This window comes from Molothrus aeneus, chromosome 5 (assembly GCF_037042795.1).
Source record: "Molothrus aeneus isolate 106 chromosome 5, BPBGC_Maene_1.0, whole genome shotgun sequence".
NCBI lineage: Eukaryota > Metazoa > Chordata > Aves > Passeriformes > Icteridae > Molothrus > Molothrus aeneus.
The window spans coordinates 7,963,682-7,987,606 of NC_089650.1; the positions used below are offsets into that span (position 1 = coordinate 7,963,682).

The 23,925-nt window shown below is 43.2% G+C and overlaps 1 protein-coding gene across 2 annotated transcripts in view; it reads left to right on the forward strand.

Moving 5' to 3' along the window:
* ETV6 (ETS variant transcription factor 6) overlaps positions 1 to 23,613 on the forward strand; it is a 127,108-nt gene extending 103,495 nt beyond the window's left edge. For both annotated transcript variants that reach the window (XM_066550535.1, XM_066550536.1), the window contains exons 6-8: positions 13,867 to 14,009; positions 16,345 to 16,445; positions 19,610 to 23,613. In XM_066550535.1, the coding sequence (XP_066406632.1) occupies positions 13,867 to 14,009; positions 16,345 to 16,445; positions 19,610 to 19,715 (350 nt within the window). In that variant the 3' untranslated portion in view covers positions 19,716 to 23,613. The remainder of the gene's footprint in view (positions 1 to 13,866; positions 14,010 to 16,344; positions 16,446 to 19,609) is intronic.
* The last annotated feature ends 312 nt before the right edge of the window (positions 23,614 to 23,925 follow it).

Here is a 23,925-nt window from a genome sequence, read left to right on the forward strand (position 1 = left end):
TATTCTACAAGCTACACCAAAGCTGGTGCTCTTCATTCATAACTAACCATGCTTTGTTTTAAGGGTTTCTTCTTTCCTTTTGCTACTCTGTGACATCAAGAGTTTACTGGCATTGTGCAAGTTTCACTACATCTGTGGCTTAGGCAGTGCAGTATTAATACACGAGTTTCATGACAGGTAAGCAGAGGTGCAGAATGACTTGCCTGTGACCACAGAATGTGTAATTGCTATTGAAACATTTGCATCCTGACACTCGCTGCCTCTCCACCCACTAGCAATCCATTCATTTCCCAAGATACCTATCTCTGAAGCCTTGCTCTGCAAAGAGAGGATTTCGAAGAGTTCCATTCACATTAGTGTCCAATCCTGTGGAAATGAAGAAACCCTCTGTCAGTGGCCTTTGAAATAATGCAGTGTCAAGCCCATTATGAAGCTGGCAGCTCTAATGAAATACCACCTCGGAGTCCTACTTCATAGCCTTTCCTGGGCTTCTCACATCAGGACTGTCCCTTTTTACAGAAACGAGGTTGGCTTTGTCCCACACAAACCACAGGCATTGTCTCACTTTTGTTATCGTAAATAACTGACATCACAACCACTGAATCAGGAAGCTGAGGTTACAGAAAATGTTTCTTGTACTCCAAAGGGAACTGTAAACAGGGAGAGGGGGAAGAGGAATCCAACCACTTCAGAAATACACTGAATGCCCCAGTAACCAATTTCTTTTGAGAGATGCAAATACACACCACACCCAGAAAGATTCCATGCAGTTGTGTCAGCAGTGACCTGATGTGATCCTCAGCTCCTGTGAGGTATTGCACATGTCCACAGAGCTACAAACACCTTGTTCTTTTTTGTCCTTACATGCCTTAAATTTGTTACAGATGTGGTGCTGCTTCAGTTTTAATGAGGAAGATTTTCTGTTGTCTTAAGATTTGCTCCTTTAAATTCCAAAGATACATATCTTACTATCTAGTCAAGATCAAGCACAGCAAGGACCATGATCCTCTCACTAACAGAAAGATGAGTTACAGAAATTAATCCTTTGACATTTTTGCCAGGCTGACATTTGTCTCTCTCCTTTTGATTTTTATTACGCACAAAATTCTCAGCAAGTTAATAAATATACTTAAAGTTATGGCAGAGAAAATACCCTACTGGTCGCATCACTGGAGATTTCCTTCCCAGAAAGTGTTATTGGGAGATCAAGGCAGTTAATTTTTATTTTCCAGAGGAAAACATTCTTTAAGAATAAACCATAGTCTGAAATAAATGTAGGAAAAAATATGGGGAGTATGTGGTGGTGTAATTTTTTTACTTTACTCTTAGGAATTTTCTTACATAGTTGGTAATCTTTAGTTTCTGCACGTTGTGCAGTGGGTCCAGTGACACCAGCCCCAGTAAATTCCCATGTCCTTTCTATCCCTATGTTGTTTGCAGGGCAACAGAGCCCAAGCCCTTGGAAATCTGGGCCTAACACAGTTGCTTGGCAAGTATACGTAGCCATGAAAAATGTTTTCCAAAGGCTAAACCTGCAGAGTTAGGTGCTTTCTCCTGCAGATCCATGTTTTGTCTGAGACCCACAAGCAAGGGTGGCATACCTGAAAAAGCTGGTGAATTATTTAATGCCAGAAAAACCTGGAGTGTGTTCAAGCATTTGGTTCAGATGAGGGCAGTGTTTTATGGCCCAGGGTTGGGGAATTACAGAGCTCTTGGTTAGATTGGTTTGATTGCTGCTGATAAATTGGCCAGTGTACTTCCATCGGTGCCCAAGTCCTTTAATTGTAAAAGTTCTCATGCCTCATTTGCTGTACAGGTACAAGCTACTGCTTCTCTGGTTGGATTGTAATGGCCCCTGAACTGTAGAGACACCCTCTAAAGAGCTCACAGCTAATTTAAAGGTGATAAAAACTGGATTGCTACCAAGCATTTAGACAACCCATGCTTTATGCCTGATGTCAACTTCACTGGAGCTGTTGAATTCAATGGCAGCATACTTAGGCCCCCTAGAAAGAAAGTAGCTTTCTACCTGCTTCCCACCCATCTCTCAGCTCTTGCCAATAAGTGTTTTATTTTTTATGTCATCATAAATGTATTTTTCATCTCAGTGTCCTCATCTTTACTGCCATAGTTAACATGGAGGTGCTTGACCAGCCATGCTTGTCACTTCAGTGTGAGAGAGACCATGAAAGGTGTGAGACATGGCTCTTAAACTGCAAATGTACATCAATGCAGATAAATTCTTCAAAGGGGCTTTTTAGAAATCACTGGCATTACTTCCGTTTTCTTGATGAGGATGACTGATGGGTTGGGCAATGAGAAGATTTACCAAGAGTCCAGTGCCAGAGCTAAGTAGTCAACTGTTTACCCTGGTGAGAAGAGCCTTGACTTCTTATGGCTTAACCACTTGGATGCAGGTGATTTTCAGGGGAGATAGTGATGAGGAGCTGCTAGGGAAGCCTGGTAGGCTGCTGATTAAAACCTTAGGCAGTGCTCCAGAACATCTTCTGTTCCCAGCTGTACAGAAATTTTCCCTGGACTTAAGACACCTAACAGCCTCATGAATCTGTTTACTTGTAGATTGAATGTGGTTTTAAATGCAGCATGCAATTAGTTGGTGCTGAGAAAGAAAATAATGTTTTTGCTTGCTGCTATACACAAAAACTCTCTTTTCAGGAGGTCGATCAATAAAGCTCTGCACTTTCTGTCAGACAAAACAATGACCTCTACTCACTGGCTGACTAATGTTTCCTACCTTTTTATGTAATACCATTTTTCAAAATATTAATTTTACTGGTAAAGCACTTTGCCTTGTACAACAAAGGATTTCAAGTTGAAGGTCTTATTATCTTTTCATCTAAGGCCATTTAACACTTTTCTAGCAAAGCTGGAGGCATAAAGTATCTTTATATTACTCATTAAGGTCACATATATTATTCATTATTGGCTAGACTTGATTTTGAAAATTGTGGTTAGCTATCTTCTCAACACAATACGCACAAGTCTTTTGCATAACTTTGTCAGAACTGGAGGTCACCATGTTGAGATGAGCAAGAAGCAAGTTTACATCCCCTGTAAATGCACCAGGCAAGGGATAAACGAAGTAATTCAGGCATCATCTACTTAACAGCATGTGAAAATATGAAAAATATTAAAAACTCCCCTCAAAAGGGGAGTTCAGCAGAGAAGTGTAATGGAGAATTTTCCATACTGGAACTGTTAATTTAAAGCAGCAACACTTTTGGTAGTCAAGTCCTAACTTGGACTCTAGCAAGCAGGAATTCTATATATGGCTTACTCTTTTTCAGTAGTCAATCTTGGTTCCCCACAAACTATCTCCAAGGATATCTCTCCCCGTGGGGTGAAAATAGATACCTTTTTTCTTTTTTTCTTTTTTTTTTTTTTTCACAATTGCAGTTTAAATCAAGATTAAATTAGCAAATTAGCCCTTCTGCAGTCTGGAAATTCTAGTCCCCATGAACCTAGGACTGTGAAGGTTTTGTTATCAAGGATTTTAGGGCTTTGATACCTTGTAAAAGGTACTTCCCCAAGGTGCAAGAGGCAGTTATGGGATTATCCAACTATAACAGGGTTGGTTTCATCCTAACCTTTATCACATAGAGGTTGAATGAAACATCATTCAAACAATCTTAGAAACATCCAAATTAAGGTAATGGCATGGTGCTATTTACCTCACTTTTGATTTCTTAAAACTCACTAATACAATTCTGGATATTTCTTTTGAGGGGGAATACATTGCTGAGCAGGTACAAGCTACTGCTTCTCTGGTTGGATTGTAATGGCCCCTGAACTGAGGCCCCTGAGATTTCCAGCTCCCAATGTCTTTTTCTGAAGCAGCTCTAGGACTGAAAGACTTGTTCACTAATCCACAACATGCTGAAATCTGAAGGCAGTTGAGTCCTGTGCCTGGTGTTATCTATCGGCTGCTCTTATCAGCTGGGTTACCTTAGCAACTGGGCTGTATCTGACTTTATGAGCTACTGGATTTGCCTCTTCCCCTTCAGGAGTCTGAGGAAAAGCCAGGCAATGTTTAAACTGTTGGGAGGCACATTGTCTGCCACTGTGTTGGTTAGGCCATAAAGCCATTGGCTGCTGTTGGAATGAGGATGGACAGGATTCTTACCCTGCTGAAGTCGTGACAGAGGGCTGCCTCCAGACTTGCTCCTGGTTTACCTCAGCCTCTCAGTGTGCCACACATCCTGAGAGTACAGGGGTGTAGCATGAACCCCGTGCACCTGTGGCAAGGCATGTGTAAGTGACATCTCAATAAAAACAGTCTGATGGCCAAAACCAAAAATGTAGTCCCATGGTAAGAGCCCATCAGCCATGAATGACTCACATTCTGCTGAAATCTGCAAAACAGGGCTTGGGATGGGTGTAGGCTCTGAGCATGGGCAGGTTTTCCAAAGGGGTTTGATTGTTTTATATGGGGATAGAGTTTGGAGGGGGAACAGAACCATGGATTCTCCTCCTTTGTTTGAAAAAATTACTTGTCTAGGAGGGGAAAAGACAGGAGGGGACACTGGAATACCCCTTTCACAAATACAGTGCTTTAAAAAAGTGAAAATCAACTGGTACTTTTTTCTGTTTATACTTTGGAGTTGGGCTGGAAAGCTTTTAAATGAGGATAAGAAAAGCTCAGCTGACTGAGCTGTCAGATTTGTAACAATAGACATTTAGAGTTTAAACATGAGAAGACACCAAACTTCAAACCACTGCACCTCAGCAGTGTCTCCTCACTACTTAGCTACTAGGACCAGAGCCCCAGCGCCCATGTCTGCTCCAGATGTGTCCATGGGACATTTACAACTGTGTCACATCATAGGATAATCTTCTAGGGTTTTTTTTACCCATACACCAGCAAAATCCTTTAGGCAAATGCACCACATTGGTTTATTATTTATAATGTGTTACAACACATTAGTTTCTTTTTCTTTCTGTACAAAACAGTGTACAGGCACAGTTTGCTATGCAATGGTATATGCTGGATGGTAGGGAGGGAGAGTGGGAAAGGAGGCAAAGAACAGTTATGCCGCTGTAGTGAGGAGGGTGAAAACCAGCATCAAAGCACAACTTAGTTACAGGTTTTGTAACTGATACCATTAGCCCTCATAGAAGGGCTGGAAAAAATGATGAAAAAGTTAATATTGGGTACTATTAAAAGGCATTTAAAGAATAATGCAGACATCAGGCACAGACAGCCACAAAGGTAAATTTCTTTTAACTAGTTTGCTATCTTGGCATGATAAGATCACCCAGCTAGTGGATTGAGGGAAGGTGGTGGGTATAGTTGTTCTGCATTTTAAGGAAGGCTTTTTGTACTCACAGCAGAGTTGAGTTGCATGGCTGTGGGATGAGCAGGTTCCCAGTACACTGGGTAAAGAACTATCTAAGGGCTGAGGGGGCTGTAGTGTATGGGGCCATATCTGGCTGGCAGTGTTTCACAGGGCTGTTCCACAGGGCTCACTTCTGGGGACAGTCCTGTTCAATGTATTTGAACATTCTGGATGCAGAACTTGAATGCATCTTTAGCAATTTTACTGATGGTACCAAAGTGGGGAGTTGCTGTTGGCTCTCTTGAGGGACAAGATGCCTTGGAGAGGGGTCTCTGTAGATTGGAGCATTGGGCTGTGGTTGATGGGATGAATACTGACAGCTCCAGCTGATAGATTCTGCACCTTGGGTGGAGCAGTGCTGGGCACATATAGAAATGGGGAGAGAAATGTCTGGGGAGCATCCCTGCACAGGGGGTGCTGGTCAACACCGGGCTCAGCATGAGTCAGCAGTGCCCTGGCAGCAGGAAGGGAAGCCACATCTGGGGTGTATCAAACACACAGCTGATTTCAGGACAGCACATAGCATTGCTAATACCATTGGAAGCTACCTGTGTACCCACCTGAGAGCGCCAAGGCTGTCCTCTCCACTGTCATGAGTGATGAAGCCAGCAGGATTCCTTGACAGCACAGAAGTGGCTGGTGGGGCTCTGGTGACACACAGACTTTGGGGGGCAGCTTTGACAGGATGGTCGCAGCAGCTGGGTAATTTCCAGACTGGCAGCCTAGAGAAAGGCAAAGGACTGGTTCACTTTGGCAGTTCTAAGCTGTAAGTGGTAGAAGTTCTGGTAGTAGCTGTTTTCCAGGGAACTGCCTTCCTTCCTGTAGGGCAGCAGCTCATGCAGACAGATTGGAGCCCTGCAAGAACATGAAAATCCTGGTGTAATGCTGGCCTGTCACTTCCATTTGGATATGACAATGATAATGTATGTAGATTTACATTACATGCCATGCCAAGAGACATGGCATGTAATGTAAATGTAACTTTTACATTTCCACTACATGCCATGTCTCTTGGAACCCCTGTGGAAGGCCAGACTGCTGGAGAGACTGAAGTGTGGATGAGAGTCAAGCTCACAGAGCTCATATTCATAGGAGTTTTCATTATAACCTTGAGAGTCTTCTTAACATGGCATTAACAATTAATTTGGGCATGAAAGTGGGCCTTCCCTCCAAATTTAACTAATGACACTCAAGCTCAAACAATGGCTGAATAGCAATGGCTTGGATAGGTGGTTGTAGGTTTTATGTGAAGTGTCTTGCTTCACAGCTGTCTCATTCCTACTGCACAGTTACAGGAGCAGAAATGGCAATCTGGGCTTATTTAGGTCTGCTCAAAAGCCAGGACTGACCAGGCCAGAGGAAATCTCAGGTGTTTAGATTTCATTCTTCTCATTACTGTACTGTAGCATCCATTTACATCCCATGGCTAGACAGATAAGTGGCTTCAGAGTACCCCAAGCATCCCTTGGGGTCAGCAGGATGTTACACTCTCTTTTAAGAAATTTGCCTTTTAATGGAAACAGGTCCCTTATTTTCCCTGTGTACTGCACACTTCCTTCAGGCTAGAGTTTCAGTAATTCAGATTTTCTTCTACAAAGCAAACTTGGATCACTTTGAATCCTCTTAGTTAAACCAGGAGAGAACACTGTTTGTTTACAGTGTTGACACTACACTTCACTGTCTCCAGAGACAGGCCTGTTTAAATCTGGCTTTAATACCAATCACTTACAAGAACACACATCAGTTTATGTTCCTTAAAATGCAAACATTAAACTGGTAAGGGTGTTCTCCATCTCCGGGAAGGGAAGGGGAAGGGAAGGGAAGGGAAGGGAAGGGAAGGGAAGGGAAGGGAAGGGAAGGGAAGGGAAGGGAAGGGAAGGGAAGGGAAGGGAAGGGAAGGGTTTGGCCATGTCTCAATGTGGAGTTTTAACCCCAAGAGGGGAAGGTCACATCTCGGTTTTTGGCAAGGGACCCATGAGAAATCACCAGTTTATGGCTTATGAAGTCCCTTCAGGAGGGACTTCCTGGGAACAAACCAGGAGCTGTGTCCTCCAACCATGCTCACACCTCCCACAGTACTCTGGGCTTTCTGAGAGAACACAGAAGTGAGGTTCATAGGAAGCAATCTATTATAGACAGTAATTTTTTTCTGTTTGGAAAAAAACAGAAGTCTAAACCTAAGACTGAACTGTCAGAAGATAGTAGAGATTCTCACATTGTGGGGTTAAAAATTATTACCCTTGTTGGGAATGCCTTTGCCGCAATTAAGTAATTCCTGCTTTTGCCAGCTTCTCTAAAGTACAATTCTGAAGGTAAAACATCATTCTTAATTGTTAAATTCCCATCATTAATGTGTTTGGCTGGTTTTCTGATGTCAAAGGGGTTGTGAAGTGTTTGTAAGAAGTGCATATGAAAAGGCAGAGGCTGAATTTCTTTTCCAGTCATTGCCTTTCATTAGTAGTAAAGTGAGGAAAAGCCACAGGAGAATCAGAGACAGGTTTCTTTAGCAGGAGTCTTTTCTGCCATTGTGGAGGAGCAGGGAAAGAACAGCACTTGAAGATAACACTGAAAATGCCCATCTATGTGGTGGGGATGGGGGGATGGAGCAGAAGAAGAGGAGAGGAAGAAAAAATACAAAAAATACAGTATTTTTTGTAAAGACAGATACAACTGTCTTTAGCTTTCAAAGTCTTCATCTATCAAATGGTCTGTGATCCATCAATTACACATTCCTTGTGATTTCAGTGCTCTTTTCTACAACCACATGAGGTATATTTTGGATCCTCCTTCCCTGTACAAGTTTTGATTGCCAAAGACAGAGCTTGGCCTCATCTTGCTCTGTTATTTTTACAACCTCACAGTACAACTGTTAGCAGCATGACTGTCTCAGGTTTCCTCTCTCCTTCTGCCTGATCTCCCACTTAGTGTTTGGGTACAAGACAGAAGCAACATGTAACTGTTGTATTGTGTGATCTGGCAACCTCTTTACTCAGCCCCAGCTTGAATTTACTGAGCTGAACAAACAGTTGTCTGTCAAGAGGTTTCTCCACAAAAAAAAACATTGGCTTTACTGTACCAGCTTACCATCCTGCTTCCAGCAGCAACATTCACAGAAAGAAAACTATTTTCCCTTAGTGACCTGGACATGGATTAACAGACATTGATGACCAGGATGCTCCATCTCAGGATTGGTCAGTGCTCCCCCAGGCCTCAGAGCCATTTCAAACCTTAACTATGAGACTTGATTACTTTTTTCTTTTGGTTTTCTCTGCTAAAAGGAACATGTCTTGGATAGATCATGAGGTTGGACAGCAATACAGCACAATGCTCCTGCAGCATGTGTGTTAAGGAAACTCCTCAGTCAGACCATTCCCAGGACTCTGACAGTGGCATTCCCAAGGTCAGAGACTTTCTGGGACTGAAAGCCCTTCCCCAGCTCCAGTGACCGTGAATTATATCAGTTCATCTTTCTGACACTGTGAGCATCAGTACGTTGTCTTCACACACACTTTGGGTGTACTTAGAGAAACTAAAGTGCCAGAGAACTTCCAGGGTTCTGTTCATGAGTTTCAGTTGTGAACAGCCATTGTTTGCTTCACTCTGAACAAAGGCAGCTGAAGCACAAATCAGCTTGTAAAATAAATGGGGCTGAGCTTGGGGAACTCTTCAGCTGGTAGAAATCACAGAACCATTTAAGTCAAATGATAATCATGCTGGAGAGATTTTAGGCTAACCTACACAGCAAGGGGTAAGGCCTCAGCTGATGTCAGAGGGAGTATGACAACATTCCTTTGGCATCTCTTCCTGTGTGGAGCCATGTTGGGCTCCAGGGCAGTCATCAGCCAGATCAAACACTTTTTATATAATGCTCTCCAGTGCAAGATGTGGGTGGGTCTCACAAAACATTTCTGTGGTTACAGAGGGTTTTAGTAGTTACTACATGAAGAGAGCCAGCTCTGCACCATGGGTCCCATTTAAACAAGAGAGGGCTCAGATAGAGTGTGTGCTTTAAGGAATATTTCAGTGATGGAGAATGTTATATCCTGAACAAAAGAGGTCTTTAGCATGCATATGGCTATATTGTTAACAGCATTATTTAGTCCCAGAGAGCAGAGATGTGAGACCTCTCACTACTGTAACATAAAGATGACCTCGGCCAAATCTCCAGATACTGGAGAAGTCATTTGTAATGGCTGGACAAATATCAAAATATGAGGAACCTAAGATCCATAATCTTTCATTTACAGATCATTCTGAGATGGTATTTCAATTCTAAGGGATATTTATTACTATCATATAGCTATTAGGAAGTATTTATATGCTGGTATTCTTTAGGTGTGTTCAGAAGACTGCCTAATCAATTAATAATAACATGGTTTTTATTAGGAGGAGTGGGAAACTGCTGCCTCTTGCACATGTAGGGCAGTGCTTATGGCAGACAATTTGAGAACAGCTAAGTACTCTACACCTTATCAGTACCCTGTACATAACTGTAAAAGTCCCTCTGGAAGCATTAGCTGCAGGAGGAAGGTTGTAGCCATACCTCTCCATTTGAAGCTGCAGTTTGCCCTAATTCCCAGCTAATTACACAGCTCAGACTTGCTCAGTATTACAGCTGAGAAAATGGTAGGGCATGGAAGTGCCAGTGTTTAGGAGCCATTTCCACATTGATGAGACCATTCACCACTCCACCTTCCCACCCCCAACTACATCACCTTAAAGCCTCTCAGTCCCAGCTCTATCTGCAGCTAAATCTCTGTAGCTGCAGAATGTACAAAGTTGAACCATCTGAGTTCACTTTAAAAAAAAAAAAAAAGTTTGTGTGTGCTAGGGGGAAATGATGTTTCCCTGTGCTAGGGAGGCATAGTTGCTTTCTAAGTAAGCTTATTTTAGCCAAAAGGCAGGAAATCACAGCACTCTCAAACAATTTAGGTACCAGCCCTGACTCAACTGCCTGATTGAATCTCCCACACTTTTAAACTTGCTTGGCCTCAGCAACATCCATGTGCTTTTTGCTGTTACTCACTAGCCAACACACACCCCTCATGCAGCAGCTCCTTCAGGGGCCTTCTGACAGCCAAGAAGGAGATGGAATCTTCATGGAGTCATTTCCACCATCCAGGCTTCCCTCATACAAGTGATTGACATTTACAAAACAACCAGCCACATACAAGTCCTTCTCTCCATTTCCTCTGTCCTTCCTAAAAATACACATCACACTTTTGACCTTCCTGGAAAATATAACTTTCTGTATCACAGAATCATAGAGAATCCTGAGCTGGTAGGCACCCACAAGGATCATCAAAGTCCAACTGCTGGCCCAGCACAGGGCAGCCCAAGAATCCCACCCTGTGCCTGAGCATGTTGTCTGTCATTTCCAGCAGCCTTTTGTGGAGGTGCCTCTTTTCCTAGCAGAGAAGCTCCTTTTAAAAGCATTTTCTAGGTTTTGACCAATTTCACAGGCTTGCAGATGGGCTCTGCTGTAATCCAAGCTCTAAGACTTCCCAGGTAGCCTGGACTCATTGTCTCTAATGTCCTGTTAAAGATGGTCTCTACTGGTAAATTATTTAATTAGTGATCCTCTGTCAGTCAGGGAGAACCCTCCCCACCTCTTATTTTTTACTGTGCAATCCGTGGAGAAAGATGTATAGGGCAACCATTTGTGGTTAAGAACGAACAAAAAACCCTTGAGTGCCTGTGCTCAAGTTTCTAAAGGTGTCCCAAGTGAAACTAGAAGGAAGGAAGCTGCTTTAGGTCCTGTGCAAGCAGAGCTCATACACAGCTGAAGTGTGCTGCAAAGCATCAGCTGCTCCAAGATAACAAACTGTGTGCTTGGAGCTCTCAGCTCTGGGGAGAAGAAATGCAGTGAGCCTGAATCTTTCCTACTGGTGTTTAATGCTTTTTGTTTCCTATTTCCTTGAGACACAATTGCCACAGTTGCCCTGATGCTCAGTAAATTACTGCAACTGAGTCATCTATCTAAATTTGCTGATAGACAGCCATATGGTTTGAAATCAAGTTTTTTTGTGGTTGTAGCAACCAAGCAGAGTTTTCAAGGATTTTCAGTTTTATTGTTGAAGCAAACAGCAGTCTCAGATACTTGGGTGGTTGGGGTTTTTTGTGAGTTCCACCAGCCTACTAAGTACCTCTGCAAGTCTGAGCAGCTCAGTCAGTTGAGAATATGGGATGGGGCCCTTGATCACTTATGATTTTTCTTGTGAAGATTTCAAGATGCAGATCTGTTTCTCTCATTTGAAGTGTATTTATAGTCAAGCTTTGCCTGAATCCATCCTAAAAACTAATTGAACAATAAAAATCCCAAATTCTGCGCTTGAATCCTAGCTCTTCTTAGCATCTGAAGCTCTCCTTATTTCCACCTGGACATCTCAGGTTGATTTTTTGTGTGCTTCTTTGGTTTTGTGCAGAAGGGGGCCCAGGGTGTGTGTTTGAATGTGAGAGAGAGAGATTAAAAATAACATTGCCTATTGCAAATGATGAGGTGAAAGTAAAGAGGAGTGTAAATCATATCTCTGCAGAACTGTAAATGTGATCTGTAACATGCTGTAATTGGAGGTTGTCTGCCCTGGGTTGAACATTCAAGAATATGACAAAGCCTGGAGCACCATCCCTCCAGCTGACTCCAAGGATTCTTGCACTAAAAAAGACATTTTTATACACTTCTTGCATTGAAAAAGTTCTGGAATGGATTGCACCTGTGTCAAAGAACCATTTAAGCAGGGCCTTACTACCCTTTTATCTAAAAACCTCCCATAATATTAAAAGGCACAAACCAGAAGAGCAATATAATCTCCCTTGTCTTGAATCGTAAATGAAGTGTAAAAAATAAGCTTTTTCTTTTGTGTGTGTGTGTGCAAAAACACTGACAGAAAGGCAATGGAAGAATTGTGTTTTGTGAATTTGTGAGGGGGAGATGACAGAAATTCAAGTGGTAGAATTCAACTTCAGTTTTCAGACCTCTCACTTAGTCCAAGGAGACTTGTGCCCAGATTTAATTTTTTAAATTAAAACCTAGAAAAATCCCAAATGGGGATGGACATTTTTCTGTGGAAAATCTTTTTCTGTGTAAAATTATAATGAAAAGAAGGTTTTTCCAAGCAAAAAGTCTTGTCTCTTGCCTTTCACATTTCTCCTCTTGGAGATGTCAGGGATGAGGTGACCATTCAGCCAGAATGGGAACCTGTGATTTTTGCCAGATGCCATCTCTTCAAAACAAAATGCTTTATTCTTTGTAGGACTGGCAGGGAGAGAATAAAGCAAGGGCACTGGCAAACTAAACTCTGGTTTTAGAGACAGTACTGGTGTCAGAGATGCTCTTTGCAGTTTGGAAGTGGGAAAATAACTTGAAAATCTCTGTCCATTTCAGGTGTGCTCACTAAATGTGTTACTCATATCCTTTCTCAAAAAGTATTTTATATTCCCATGTCATCATGCCCATTATAACACATGCCAGCCCCAGACAGACCAACAGGAATAGAAAGACAGGCTGACAAGAATCCATTTTAGCATTTAGAAGCTGGATGTATTTGGTTGGCAGCCCTTGAACAACTCTAACAAGCCATTTCTCGGAGGCTGATATTGCTTTGAGAGTAAAATGCAACCCCACAGCCACCTCAGAAATCTGGATAGCTGAGCTGTGAAAACCCTGTTGTTTCCGACAGCAGCAGTACCTCCAGCTCTGTACAAATCACATTCCATCTTCCATATTCCCAGTTATTCTGTGCTGCACACACACATTGCAAACAGGAAGTAGGAGCAGCTCAGTTCTTGGCTTCCTCAGTCTCAAGAGACTGCCATGAAACTGAAAAACACTAAACTAAAACTTAAGTGTCTGTTAGACCTTTAATTAGCGACCTAAGGAGTGTTTGCCAAGAGGAAATTTGAATTCAATTATCCAAATAGAAAGTATTTAACCTCTCAATAGCACTCAAGTAATTATAATACTTAGGTGTTGTTTCTTTTCAGGAACCTTAAAAAGTAAAACAAAAAATAAAATTGAAAATGGGAGAAGCTGTCATTTTTATAACACATGGAGCCTACAAAGGAAAGCTGTAATACTGCCCATGCTTTAGACTCACATGTTAGCACAGAAAGGGGCAGCCTCAAGCAGGGAGAGCAGCTTGCAGGATTTGTGATTTCTCCACTAAAACAGCCAGCAACAGCATCAGGGCCAACATGTGAGCTTTCTGTGCTTCAGTACAGCCATAAACACACAACTAAGACCAGCAGGTGACCTCACACAGCTTTTGATGAGATGGAGATGCTCTGTCAGTGTCAGGAGAACTGGGATGCATCAGAAGGGGCTGTATATTCCAGTCCATTTTGCAAACATCACTCAATACCAGCCAAGCCATTTTCGTTTCAGGTCGCAGCAGCTGTTTCAGCCCTGATCCCAACTGTCCTTTCACTATACATCCATCCACCTTTCCAGAATTAATCACAAGGGGAAAAAAAAGGAGAAGTAATTATTTTCTTGCTTCTCTCTTCACAGACTGTAGGTTGCTTTGGGATTATGTTTATCAGCTGCTTTCTGACAGCCGGTACGAAAATTTCATCCGATGGGAAGATAAGGAATCCAAAATCTTTCGGATAGTGGATCCCAATGGGCTGGCCCGGCTGTGGGGAAACCACAAGGTAAGGAAGCAATGCCGTTTTCCTCCTGCAGCACTTGGCCTCTTGTAGCATCACAGGATTCAGTTACAAGCAGGGGGCAAGAAGAAAAGATGGCATATAAATTACTACTGGAAAACTGGAATCTTTTATTCTATGTACATTAGAAATACAAAGCATCCATCCTGAAGTACTAAAACCTATTATTCATATAAACCAACTTGTTGGTTTGGTTTAAAGGCCTTTAGTTGTAAATGCATGTAATTGAAAAATTATAAGGAGTGCAAGAATGAGCAATTCTTCTCTTTCAAGGCATCTTACTTCTTTTCAAAACCTGATGCTGAGGATATTCTGGTGAGATGAAGTTTACAAGGAGCTCTGTAGTACAGAGCAGGAGCTTTCTGTGTTCCTGTCTGCAGCAACTCCCAGATTCCACAGGCTGCCCTGTGACAGACACCAAATGCTGCAGGATTATGTATTTCCTTCTAAGAGGGCAGGTCCTGGTTTGTTCTCTGGAAAGCCATTACTGATTTTTATAGTTTAGGGCTGAGTTATGTATAGATATTTCTGTATATGTGTATAAGTATATTCATATGAATGTATTAATAGTCAGCATGGATTTACAAAAGGGAAATCATGCTTGACCACTGTGATATCCATCTACAACAAAATTATTGGCTCAGTGGATTCAGGGAGAATGGTGGATATAGCTTATCTTGATTTTAGAAATGCTTTTGAAACTGTCTCATAACAGCTTCAAAGACAGACTAAATAATGACCTAGACAAGAATACAGTGAGGTAGATTGAAAACTGGCTGATCTGCTGGGCTGCAAAGATGGTGATCAATGGCACAAAATCCTGCCACTAGTCATTTTACCCCAGGGATTGAATCTAGGGGCAGTGCTGTATGTCTGTTAATGACCTGGATGATGGGACAGATTCTCAGACAACACAAAACTGGGAGGAGTGGCTGACATACCAATGGCTTGTGCTGTCACCTGTGTGGTTCTGAACATGCTGGAGATATGGGCTAATGGGAATTCTATGAAACTCACCAATTTAGCCAACATGCACATTAATAATTGGGCCATGCCGTCAGGTCTCATGCTGGGTGTCTAAAACTGAAGCTCCTTCAGACCACTGGCCATTTGTGCAACACAGTGGCCTTTCAGCATATAAGAAATGGAAGAAGCACAAACAGTATTTCAGGGAGGTTCCCAATGAGGAGTCTAGGAGATTTTGCAGGGAAAACTTTGCCCCTGTTAGTGCTCCATTGCCACAGGAGTTCTTGCTGTGGCCTCCCATTGCAGAGTTATTGTAGTCAGGGCAAGCAGAGGAGGTCTGCTCTTACTGGGTGTTTTAGGCAGGTGGATCAGTCTCCTTTGATGAAGCCAAACTCCTGACATGGAGACTCTCAGAACAAAAACGTGCTTCTGCTGGTTCAGTGTTTCTTGCCCATGGCGAGGTGGCTGCTGTACTCTCGTGCACACACAGCTCACAGCTTTGCCAGCAGAGTTGTCTCTGCTGGGAGTCTCTGCCAGACAGCAACCACTGCCCCTTGGTGTAGACATAGCCTAAGGGGCTCATCCTGCTCTTCCAAGTCCCTAATCTGGGGACAGCTCTGCTGCCAGTGCCTATCACTTCTTCCTTGTGACGCTCAGCTTCAGCTGAGCCATCTCCTCTGGGGGCTGAGGAGGGTTTTAATGAATCATCTCACTCTTCAGTATACCTCGGTGCCCCATGGCCTTTGGGGCCAGAAGCTCCCAGAATGAAGGGGAGGATCTGTCACAGAAGCAGATGTACAACTCAACTGGTTTTCTTGGTTTACACCAGTGTAACAAGAGGAGAAGCAGGCTATCAGTCCCCACAGTGCTCTGTGAGCATCAACTAGTTAATGCAGGGGAATCCCAGAGAAACAGTGCTCCAAGCAGGGATTGCTGACAGATTCAGCCTATTAGCCACTACTCCCAGGCTTTTACAAAAGGTGTTTTCATTAAGAACAGGCCTGTCACATCCCACTTGGCATGAGCATCTCCCTCCACCTAATGTCTCCTCTTGTAGTTAATTAAGTCTTTTGTTAGCTGTGTTCCAAGAAACTGTAGAAAAGCCTTGCTTGGAATTCTTTTTAAACTCCTTGCTTAAATTGCCTTGTGTGGAAAGCGACCCACAAAACTTAGGTGATGAGGGCTGTGGGGGCAGAGTGGGCCCACAAACAGCAAAAAATGGTACATGTAATTTCTTGGACTGTCTTGGTTACTTTAGGCAGCTGTGATAGTTCTGCCACTCATTTTGGGGTTTAGGAACGTTTTAATGAATCATCTCACCACTTTTTTTCCTTTTTTCTTTTGAAAAAAACAGAACAGAACAAATATGACTTACGAGAAAATGTCCAGAGCCCTACGCCACTACTACAAATTAAATATTATCCGGAAGGAGCCAGGACAAAGGCTTTTGTTCAGGTAATTTTCTTTTTTTGCCATTTCTTTCTATGGACAGTTGGTTTTTGAGGATGGAAGATGGAATTGTGTATGGGATACCTCATTGCCACAGTTACAACACAGGTGAAGATGGCCATACATTTGTAAAAGCTGTATAGAGCAGTGCTTCCCAGCTTTTAAGGCAGCCCCACCAATTTACAAAAAGCACAGGCTTGTCTCAATGATCAGTGGAGACAACAGAAGTCTTTTCACTTCTTTGTGCAGGCTGTGCCATTGTTAAGGACCTTAGATAAATAGGTTCAGTCAAACTGCTGGAAAACCTCCTCCCAAATGGACTTCTCAAACACAGCTGCCTGTGAAAGCTGAGCAGAGATCAGGCATTTCCTCAAGGACATCACAGAAGAGAAGCTCTCAGTGACCACATCTTTGGTGCTGCCTTGAAGAAAGAGAGGGAGCTGCAAGAGCTGTTCATAAATCAGCACAGCTGATTGGATGATACAACCAAGAATTCAGGAAACAGAACCTGAAACAGCATTAAAGCAGGGAGCTACTTGTACAAACTTGAGAGTGAGAGCACTCCACTCCTCTTCAGACAACACCTGCAAATCCTAGTGCACATCTGACCCTCAGAGCACTGAACTCAGACCAAGGACTGCTTTGCTGTCAGTGGCCTGGATCTAGCAGTGTGTTTGGACATGATAACAATAGGAAGGCAGTCTTGGAATTTGTTTTCTTAAATAGCTAACAGAACTGCATTAGCACTCAAACTCTCTTCAGCTGAAAAGGGTTCTCTGGAATGACTTGTTTATGTCAGCTCTTAGAAGGAAACATAGGGAGGGAGAGTGAAGGAAAGAAGCAGTCATGGGCAAAATCAAGTGTTCAGTAGTAAATTTTTTTTCTGGTGGAAATTTAAAACAAGGTTGCTCCATCAGTACCCAGGGTACCTATATCTCTGTGGCCTTGTGTGAAGACTGCTTTGCCCTGGGGGAATTCCTGATGCTGAACATTGAATGTGCTTCTCTTGAAGCCTTCCCTTCAGTGGGGGCATACACAAAACAGGAGTCCATCTCTTCTCAACGAGGATGCCTGTTTTCTCAAAACCATTGTAGCTTAATGCCCTTGGAGACCTCAGTTGCTCTGTCAGACTTGGCCAATTTGACCAACAGATTCAAAGGTCACCAGAGAGCATAAAACATGAGCTATATAAACTTCATTTCCTTTGGAAACTGGGAAAAAAAACCCAGTAAAACATTTCTTTGCACAATTCCCAATAAAAACTTTTTGATGTTGTTTTCTTAGACCTATTTATATCTGAAGAGAAAAAGAACAGCTGCAAAAAATCAAGTTATTAATATGCCTTTCTTGGCTATTCCTTGCAAGCAGAGAAATAATAAGAAATGTGACTTTACGTGCAGGCAGTTGTCATCTGCAAATATCTGTATGGAGCTTTAAGTAAGATGGAGTCAGAAAAGGATTTCTAATAGGTTGGCTGGGTGTCTTCTGCAACAAAATAGATCACAGATAGTGTGTCATAATTTTCATGCAGTTCTGGGTTGGGTTGTTTTTCGTTTGTTTTTTTTTAATGTAATCAAATGCTATTAGAAATACCCACAGTGTGGTTTCCTTGATGTGGCTTAAAGCACAGACCAGAAGGAATACCCAAAATCCTGTGGTGCAGCTCACATCAGCCCATGCCCCACATGGAAAGGGTCCCATGGCAGTGGGACCACTCTGTGTTTTGATTTCATTGTCTGCCAGATGAGCAGGGCAGTCACAGGGTTTAAATCAGGGCACGGTCTGGCCGTGGGCTTTGGTGCAGTGTGTAGCCAGGCACTGATTCACCACTCCTGCATACAAGTTTTTCACCACTGTAACACTGTTTGTTGCAGCGGCATTTTTCCAGCAGTGACACAGCAGTGAGTCATAGCCCTTTTTTTTCCCCCTAAATGCATATATGCACATGATTTCCAAAATTAGAAGGGAAGGCAAAAGGTTAGTTCCAGGCTATGCTGTGTTTGCTGAGAAGCTCTAGCAGTGACCATTCTGAGTCAGTGCTAGTAACGAGGCTCCTGCTGGTTGTTTTTGTTTTCACTGGGGCAAGGACACTGAGCATATCATCAACCTGAAATAAAATCAGCTCTTACAATTAACACATTTCATACTGCTGCATGTTAACCAGTATGTTGTTAATGAAAGACTGTGAAATTTTGTACCACTTCCAGCATAAACATCTTTCATCCTAATTTCTCCAGAAGTGCTTGGGAGTTGGGAAACTGATTTGTGTTGAAACCAGTGTTTCATCCTTCCTGTGTCACTCTCTCGTCCTTTCAATCATAAAATTGAAAATGAGAAAGCAGAGCCTTTCTGTGCTCTGTGCAGTAGTACACAATAGTGTCCTGGCAAAAACCAAGACTGCAGACTTAAACTGCAGGCTGGTGGATGTCCTTTCTCATTTCCTGCTGCTGCCATGCCTCCCCAGAGGCAGTTTCTGTCTCCAGCACCCTGCAGACTTACTGCCTTGAGACACTGGTGCTGGGAGCCGTGGCATTCATTACAGAGGATGCTGCCTCACTGCAGTCACACTTTCTACAAGCACACAGGAAGAGACTGTCTTTGCTTACAGTTCCCTAGCCCTAAACCTTTTTCCTTCAGGGCTTTTTCCATTCCTGGAACTTGTTCTGAGTTGGACCTTGGCTTTTTCCCCCTCTGTTCTTTTGGTGTTTCATGTTGTTCTCACTCACCTACACGCAGGCCTGCACAAACCAGTAACCCTGTGCCTCCCCACACCTTGCAAGGGCTTGTGCTTTGAAATATGCTGATCATCAACACCTTTCATGTCTCTGTCACCAGACACCACACATGAGTGTACCTGGGCCGAGCTGTCATCTGACATGAAAAGGGCAAACAATATGAGGGAGAAGAAAGAAATATAATTCTTTGGAAAAATCTATGGATTTGGTTCAGATTTGGGCTTTCAAGAAGCCAGGGTAAAGGCTGGTGATTTCTTTGTTTCCTTTCAAGGTATGGAGGAGGGAAGACACCTGGGGAGAAGCTGGGAAATACCAAGGCTTTGGCAGGATACAGCAAAGATTATCTTGGGAGTTGGAGAGCTCAGGGGTCTCAACAAGCTGATGAAGATAAAAGCTGAGACCCCTGAGAAATGCACTTGTTTCTCTGTTTTGCAGGTTCATGAAGACCCCAGATGAGATCATGAGCGGCCGGACAGACCGCCTGGAGCACCTTGAATCGCAGGAACTGGATGAACAAATATACCAAGAAGACGAGTGCTGAAGGAAACAGGTGCAGCACCTCTGTGGGTCCAGGGGAGGAACATCAGCCTGACGGTCGGCACGGTTGGGAGGGGAAGCAACAGCACAGGAGCAGTACTTGAGGTCACTGCCTAGCTTGAAGACCACGCAGGACCTGAAGCACCTTAACGAAACAAACTCACCGGCAGAAGTGGTGCTGGCAGGAAAGCCAAGGGGAGAAAGCCTGGACTTATGCACTACTTCACTGTTCCTACAAAGTCTCCCTTGAGTTTTTTCTTTCTTTTTGGTTTGTTTCAGTTTTGGGGTTTTTTTGTCTTTTTTTTTTCCCTAATAAACATGCAGTTTGACTTTCCTTATCTCACATAGGACAAGACATCAGATTATGCTTCTTCTTTTTTGGTTTTTTTGTTTTTGGAAGGCTTTCCTATGGAAATAGAGTGCTCTTATTTTCTGTGCAAGTCTCATGACACAACACTGCATAAACAATAGCAACACAGAAGGGATTTGCTCAAGGCTTCCAGTTTGCTTGGATCAATTTATATGTGCTGCCACTGGGAAATGTGTTGAAGCTACCAAAAGAATTTCCCACACATACCTGTCAAATGAAGAGGAGACACCCTTCACATGTAGGCTGGGCTGTCATTCCCAGCATAGCTTGGGCTCACAAAGAGCACTCTGAGTGGCTGTTAACTGCTGGAATATGGACCAAAACCAATCACCTAAGTGCTCCAGAGAGGAGAAAAATAAATGTGACAAACCTCTGCAAGTGACTATCAGTTAACATTTTCCCTCCTTCTAGCAAAGAAGTGGTAGAATGGAGGAGGGGGAAGGGAGGGTGGGGACAAATACATATATATGTGTGTATATATATCTAAAAGTTCCATATATATATAAAAATATATATGTAATTCCCCCCAGTATATTCACAATGCAGAGTTGTGAATTTCAGTTCAGAGTTTTCTATAAAAAGAAAGACTGAAGCCTCTGTAATTACAGAAGGAAGGGGTGTTTCTCATACCTGCTAGCAATTTTGGGGTGAAAGGTGAAGGACTGTTCCTTACATCATAGGGAGAAAGCAAAGGGACTCATCACATGGTTTGTATTACTCAGAAGCCTCTCCAGGATCATTTTGTGCTGCTGGAGAGGTAGATGATTCACCACTCCAAAATCTGATGTTAGAGAACTAGAGACCAAATAGCTATACTTATATCTTGTAATTGATTTTGGCTTTGTTTTGGGATTTGGGTTTTTTTTTATGCCTCCCACTGCCCTCCCCCATCCTACAGCTCTGCCATCAAGGAAGCTTGTCCCAGCTTGCCTGTTTTTAACATGATTTAAGACAAGAGAAAAACAAACCCTACAGCTGTGTTGCTTTCTTGGTTTGGGGTTTTGTTCTGGTTGCAAGGTGCCTCCATTTGGTTTGCTGCACTGAGGGTGCTTGGCATGAGGCAAAGAGCTGTGCCTAGTTTGGTCACAGAAAGCTCAGTAGTCCTTGATGCCCAAACAAGAGAAACTGCTGGCCTGTTTCATTTCACAGCTTGGACCACCAGGACAGGAATGTCTGTGGTGTCCAGTGATCCATCAGCAGGGGTCCTTTGAATGGAAGGAAGATCTAGCAGCAGAAATGATGCTTGCAGAGGGAGAAGGTTTATAGGAAAACTGCAGGAATCACATGGTGCCTGAAAGAAAGCACGTCCACAGCAGTGCATTAAAAGCAGAAAGCCTCTTTAATGGAAACATAAAAGAAACTAGATCTGGAAAAAAATCAAAAGGCTAATCTAATCCATTTTGACCAAAAAACAAGGTACATTCCCATGATAGAGCTTTTATCAGCTATTAAACCAACACGACATTTGCTCTTTCCACGTATTTAACAAGAGGGTTAATCTATCCAGGAAAAAATGGCACTCTGCAATGAACAGTGTCCCCTGTGTTTAAACAGAGATAGGCCAATCTCACCAAAGACTGAATATTGAGTCACAGGTCGTAGAAGGAACAGCTTTGTTAAGGGTGTGGATAAGCATCGTACAACAAGGAGAGATTTTTCTGAGCCAGTATCTGATGAGGAATGACAGGGTGTACATTTCTCCCTGAGCTTTTCCCAGACACTTTTTTCTATAAAATCACAGTCAGTAAGTTACAAGTCCCAGCACACCACGTACTTGATCTGTTCTGCCTCAAAATAATGGACAGGGGAGTGGTTTTTAGCAATGTGTCACCTGTCTCTGGCATGACTCTGAAGTCCTTGGAACTCATGAGGCGTGAGATTGGGAGATGCTGTGGGACTTCAGCAGTGACAGATCTGAAACCCAAGGTCCCTTGAGACCACCGGCCCAAGGAGTCGCTCTGTCACGTTGCTCAAGGGCCCCCAAGTTGCAGCCAGGTCTCAGGAGCTGGAGTGAAGTGGTGAATTTGATAGATGGAGTGTGATCAGAAGAATGAAGAACATAAAGAAAGGCTCTAGCTGGATCCTTGGGTGTCCAGTGGTAGAAAGTTTTTGCAGAGGATGATTCATCCTCTTTACTGCTGTGGTCTAGACAACTGCATAACTGCATTATTTTCTTCAGCCTGCTGTTAAAAGATGGTGAGGGACCAAAAAAAAACAATAGAGACTTTCTGCATAAAGTGCTCTGATGAGTCACAGCTTTTTGTCATGGCCAAGGTGCACGCTGCAGAATACAGAGAGCCAGAGACAATCCACCCATTTCCTCACCATTATCTACCAAATTAGGTGCATCCTCAGCACTGGGTAAGACAGGAAAATCACACATTGTCCAGTAGGGAAGCTTTATAGTGGAAATGTTCACCTTTACAGAGAAATGCAATCGCTTCCACTTGCACAATCTAAATCAAAGGGGGAAAAAAATGTTTGTGGTGTTGGAAACTCTTCCCAGTTCACACATAAAGGACATCTTAAGACAATGTCATCAGAACCACAGAGAAGGGGTTCTCTCAAGGCTGATGCTAGTTGGAATGAAAGTAGCCTTTGACCTTGGAACAGGCCAGTCCCACAGAGGCCCTCCCTGTCTCCTGCCAGGTCTCCAGGTGCCAAAGGGAATGGTGTGGGTGACACTGGAGCTGCCAGGACTGCAGGGCCTTGGGGTCTGTTGTGGGAACTACAGGATTTGAACTGCTCTTGGCGTCTTGAAGGGACTTTATTAGGTATGACTAAAAATAAAAAAGAAGTGGCAGGCTAGAGCAGCTGCAGGAGGGAGATTCCCATTGACCTCACATCCACTGGCAGATCCATGGGAATGCAAAGACAGCTTTAACATCCTGAGCCGTAGGAATGCGTTGCTGCCTGCCAGGGCTAGCAAAGGTAACTCTGTCTTTCCACCAACACTGACACCTGCCTTCCTGCCCTCCCCCAGTTTCTGATTTCCCAGTGTAGAATTCGCCAGCAGCAAAACAGCCAAACTTTCTGCCTTTGCCACCAGAGCAGGTGGGGAAAGGGAGAAAGCATTTCATCCTTGGAGACACACAGAAGTCACCTGGACACGGTCCTGGGCATTGTGCCTGGCTGGCCCTGCCTGACCAGAGGGGGTTTGACCAGATCCCTGCCAATCTCAGCACCCAGCAAAGGTTCTGAGTGGTTAAGTGGTTTTGCAAAGGTTAAGCGGGACCTTCATTGTCATCACCTTGCCACAAGCCTCAACAAGCCACGGGTCAGTCAGGCAGGACATGCTGCAGCTCCACAGCAGAATATTTTCTGGATTAATGTTTGAAACCTGTTGACTGCCTCTCCATCCAGAGAACACTACTGGGGCCCTTTCTGTGAACACTAAGTTGCTGCCATCCTCCCCGTATTTCCAACTCCACATATGCATTCTCCAGATCTTTTTTGTCAGACTGCAACTGTACGCGAATCCAGAGTTTGAGGTCTTTTTTTAAAAAAAATAAAATTCTAGTGTTTTTATTGATGATGGCTTTTGTTTTTTTAAGGTGTGGGGCTAAGGGACTGAATCAAATGAATGTAACAAAACAAAAACAAGCCTATTCTCAGGGCCAGTGAGTTGCAAATAATTTTTAAAATGCTTGTAATTACATCATCTCAATAAAAAAAATTTAATATAAAAGCAGGAATGCCAAATTTGTTGGTGCAATCATTGCTACAAGGCTATTTCTTTTTAAGAGCCATGGTACCTAAGAGTATAGCACACAGCAGCTTTTTTCAGTCAGGAAATGAAACCTGCAGGCTCCCCCTGCCCAAACACTTGTAAGCAGTGCCTTGA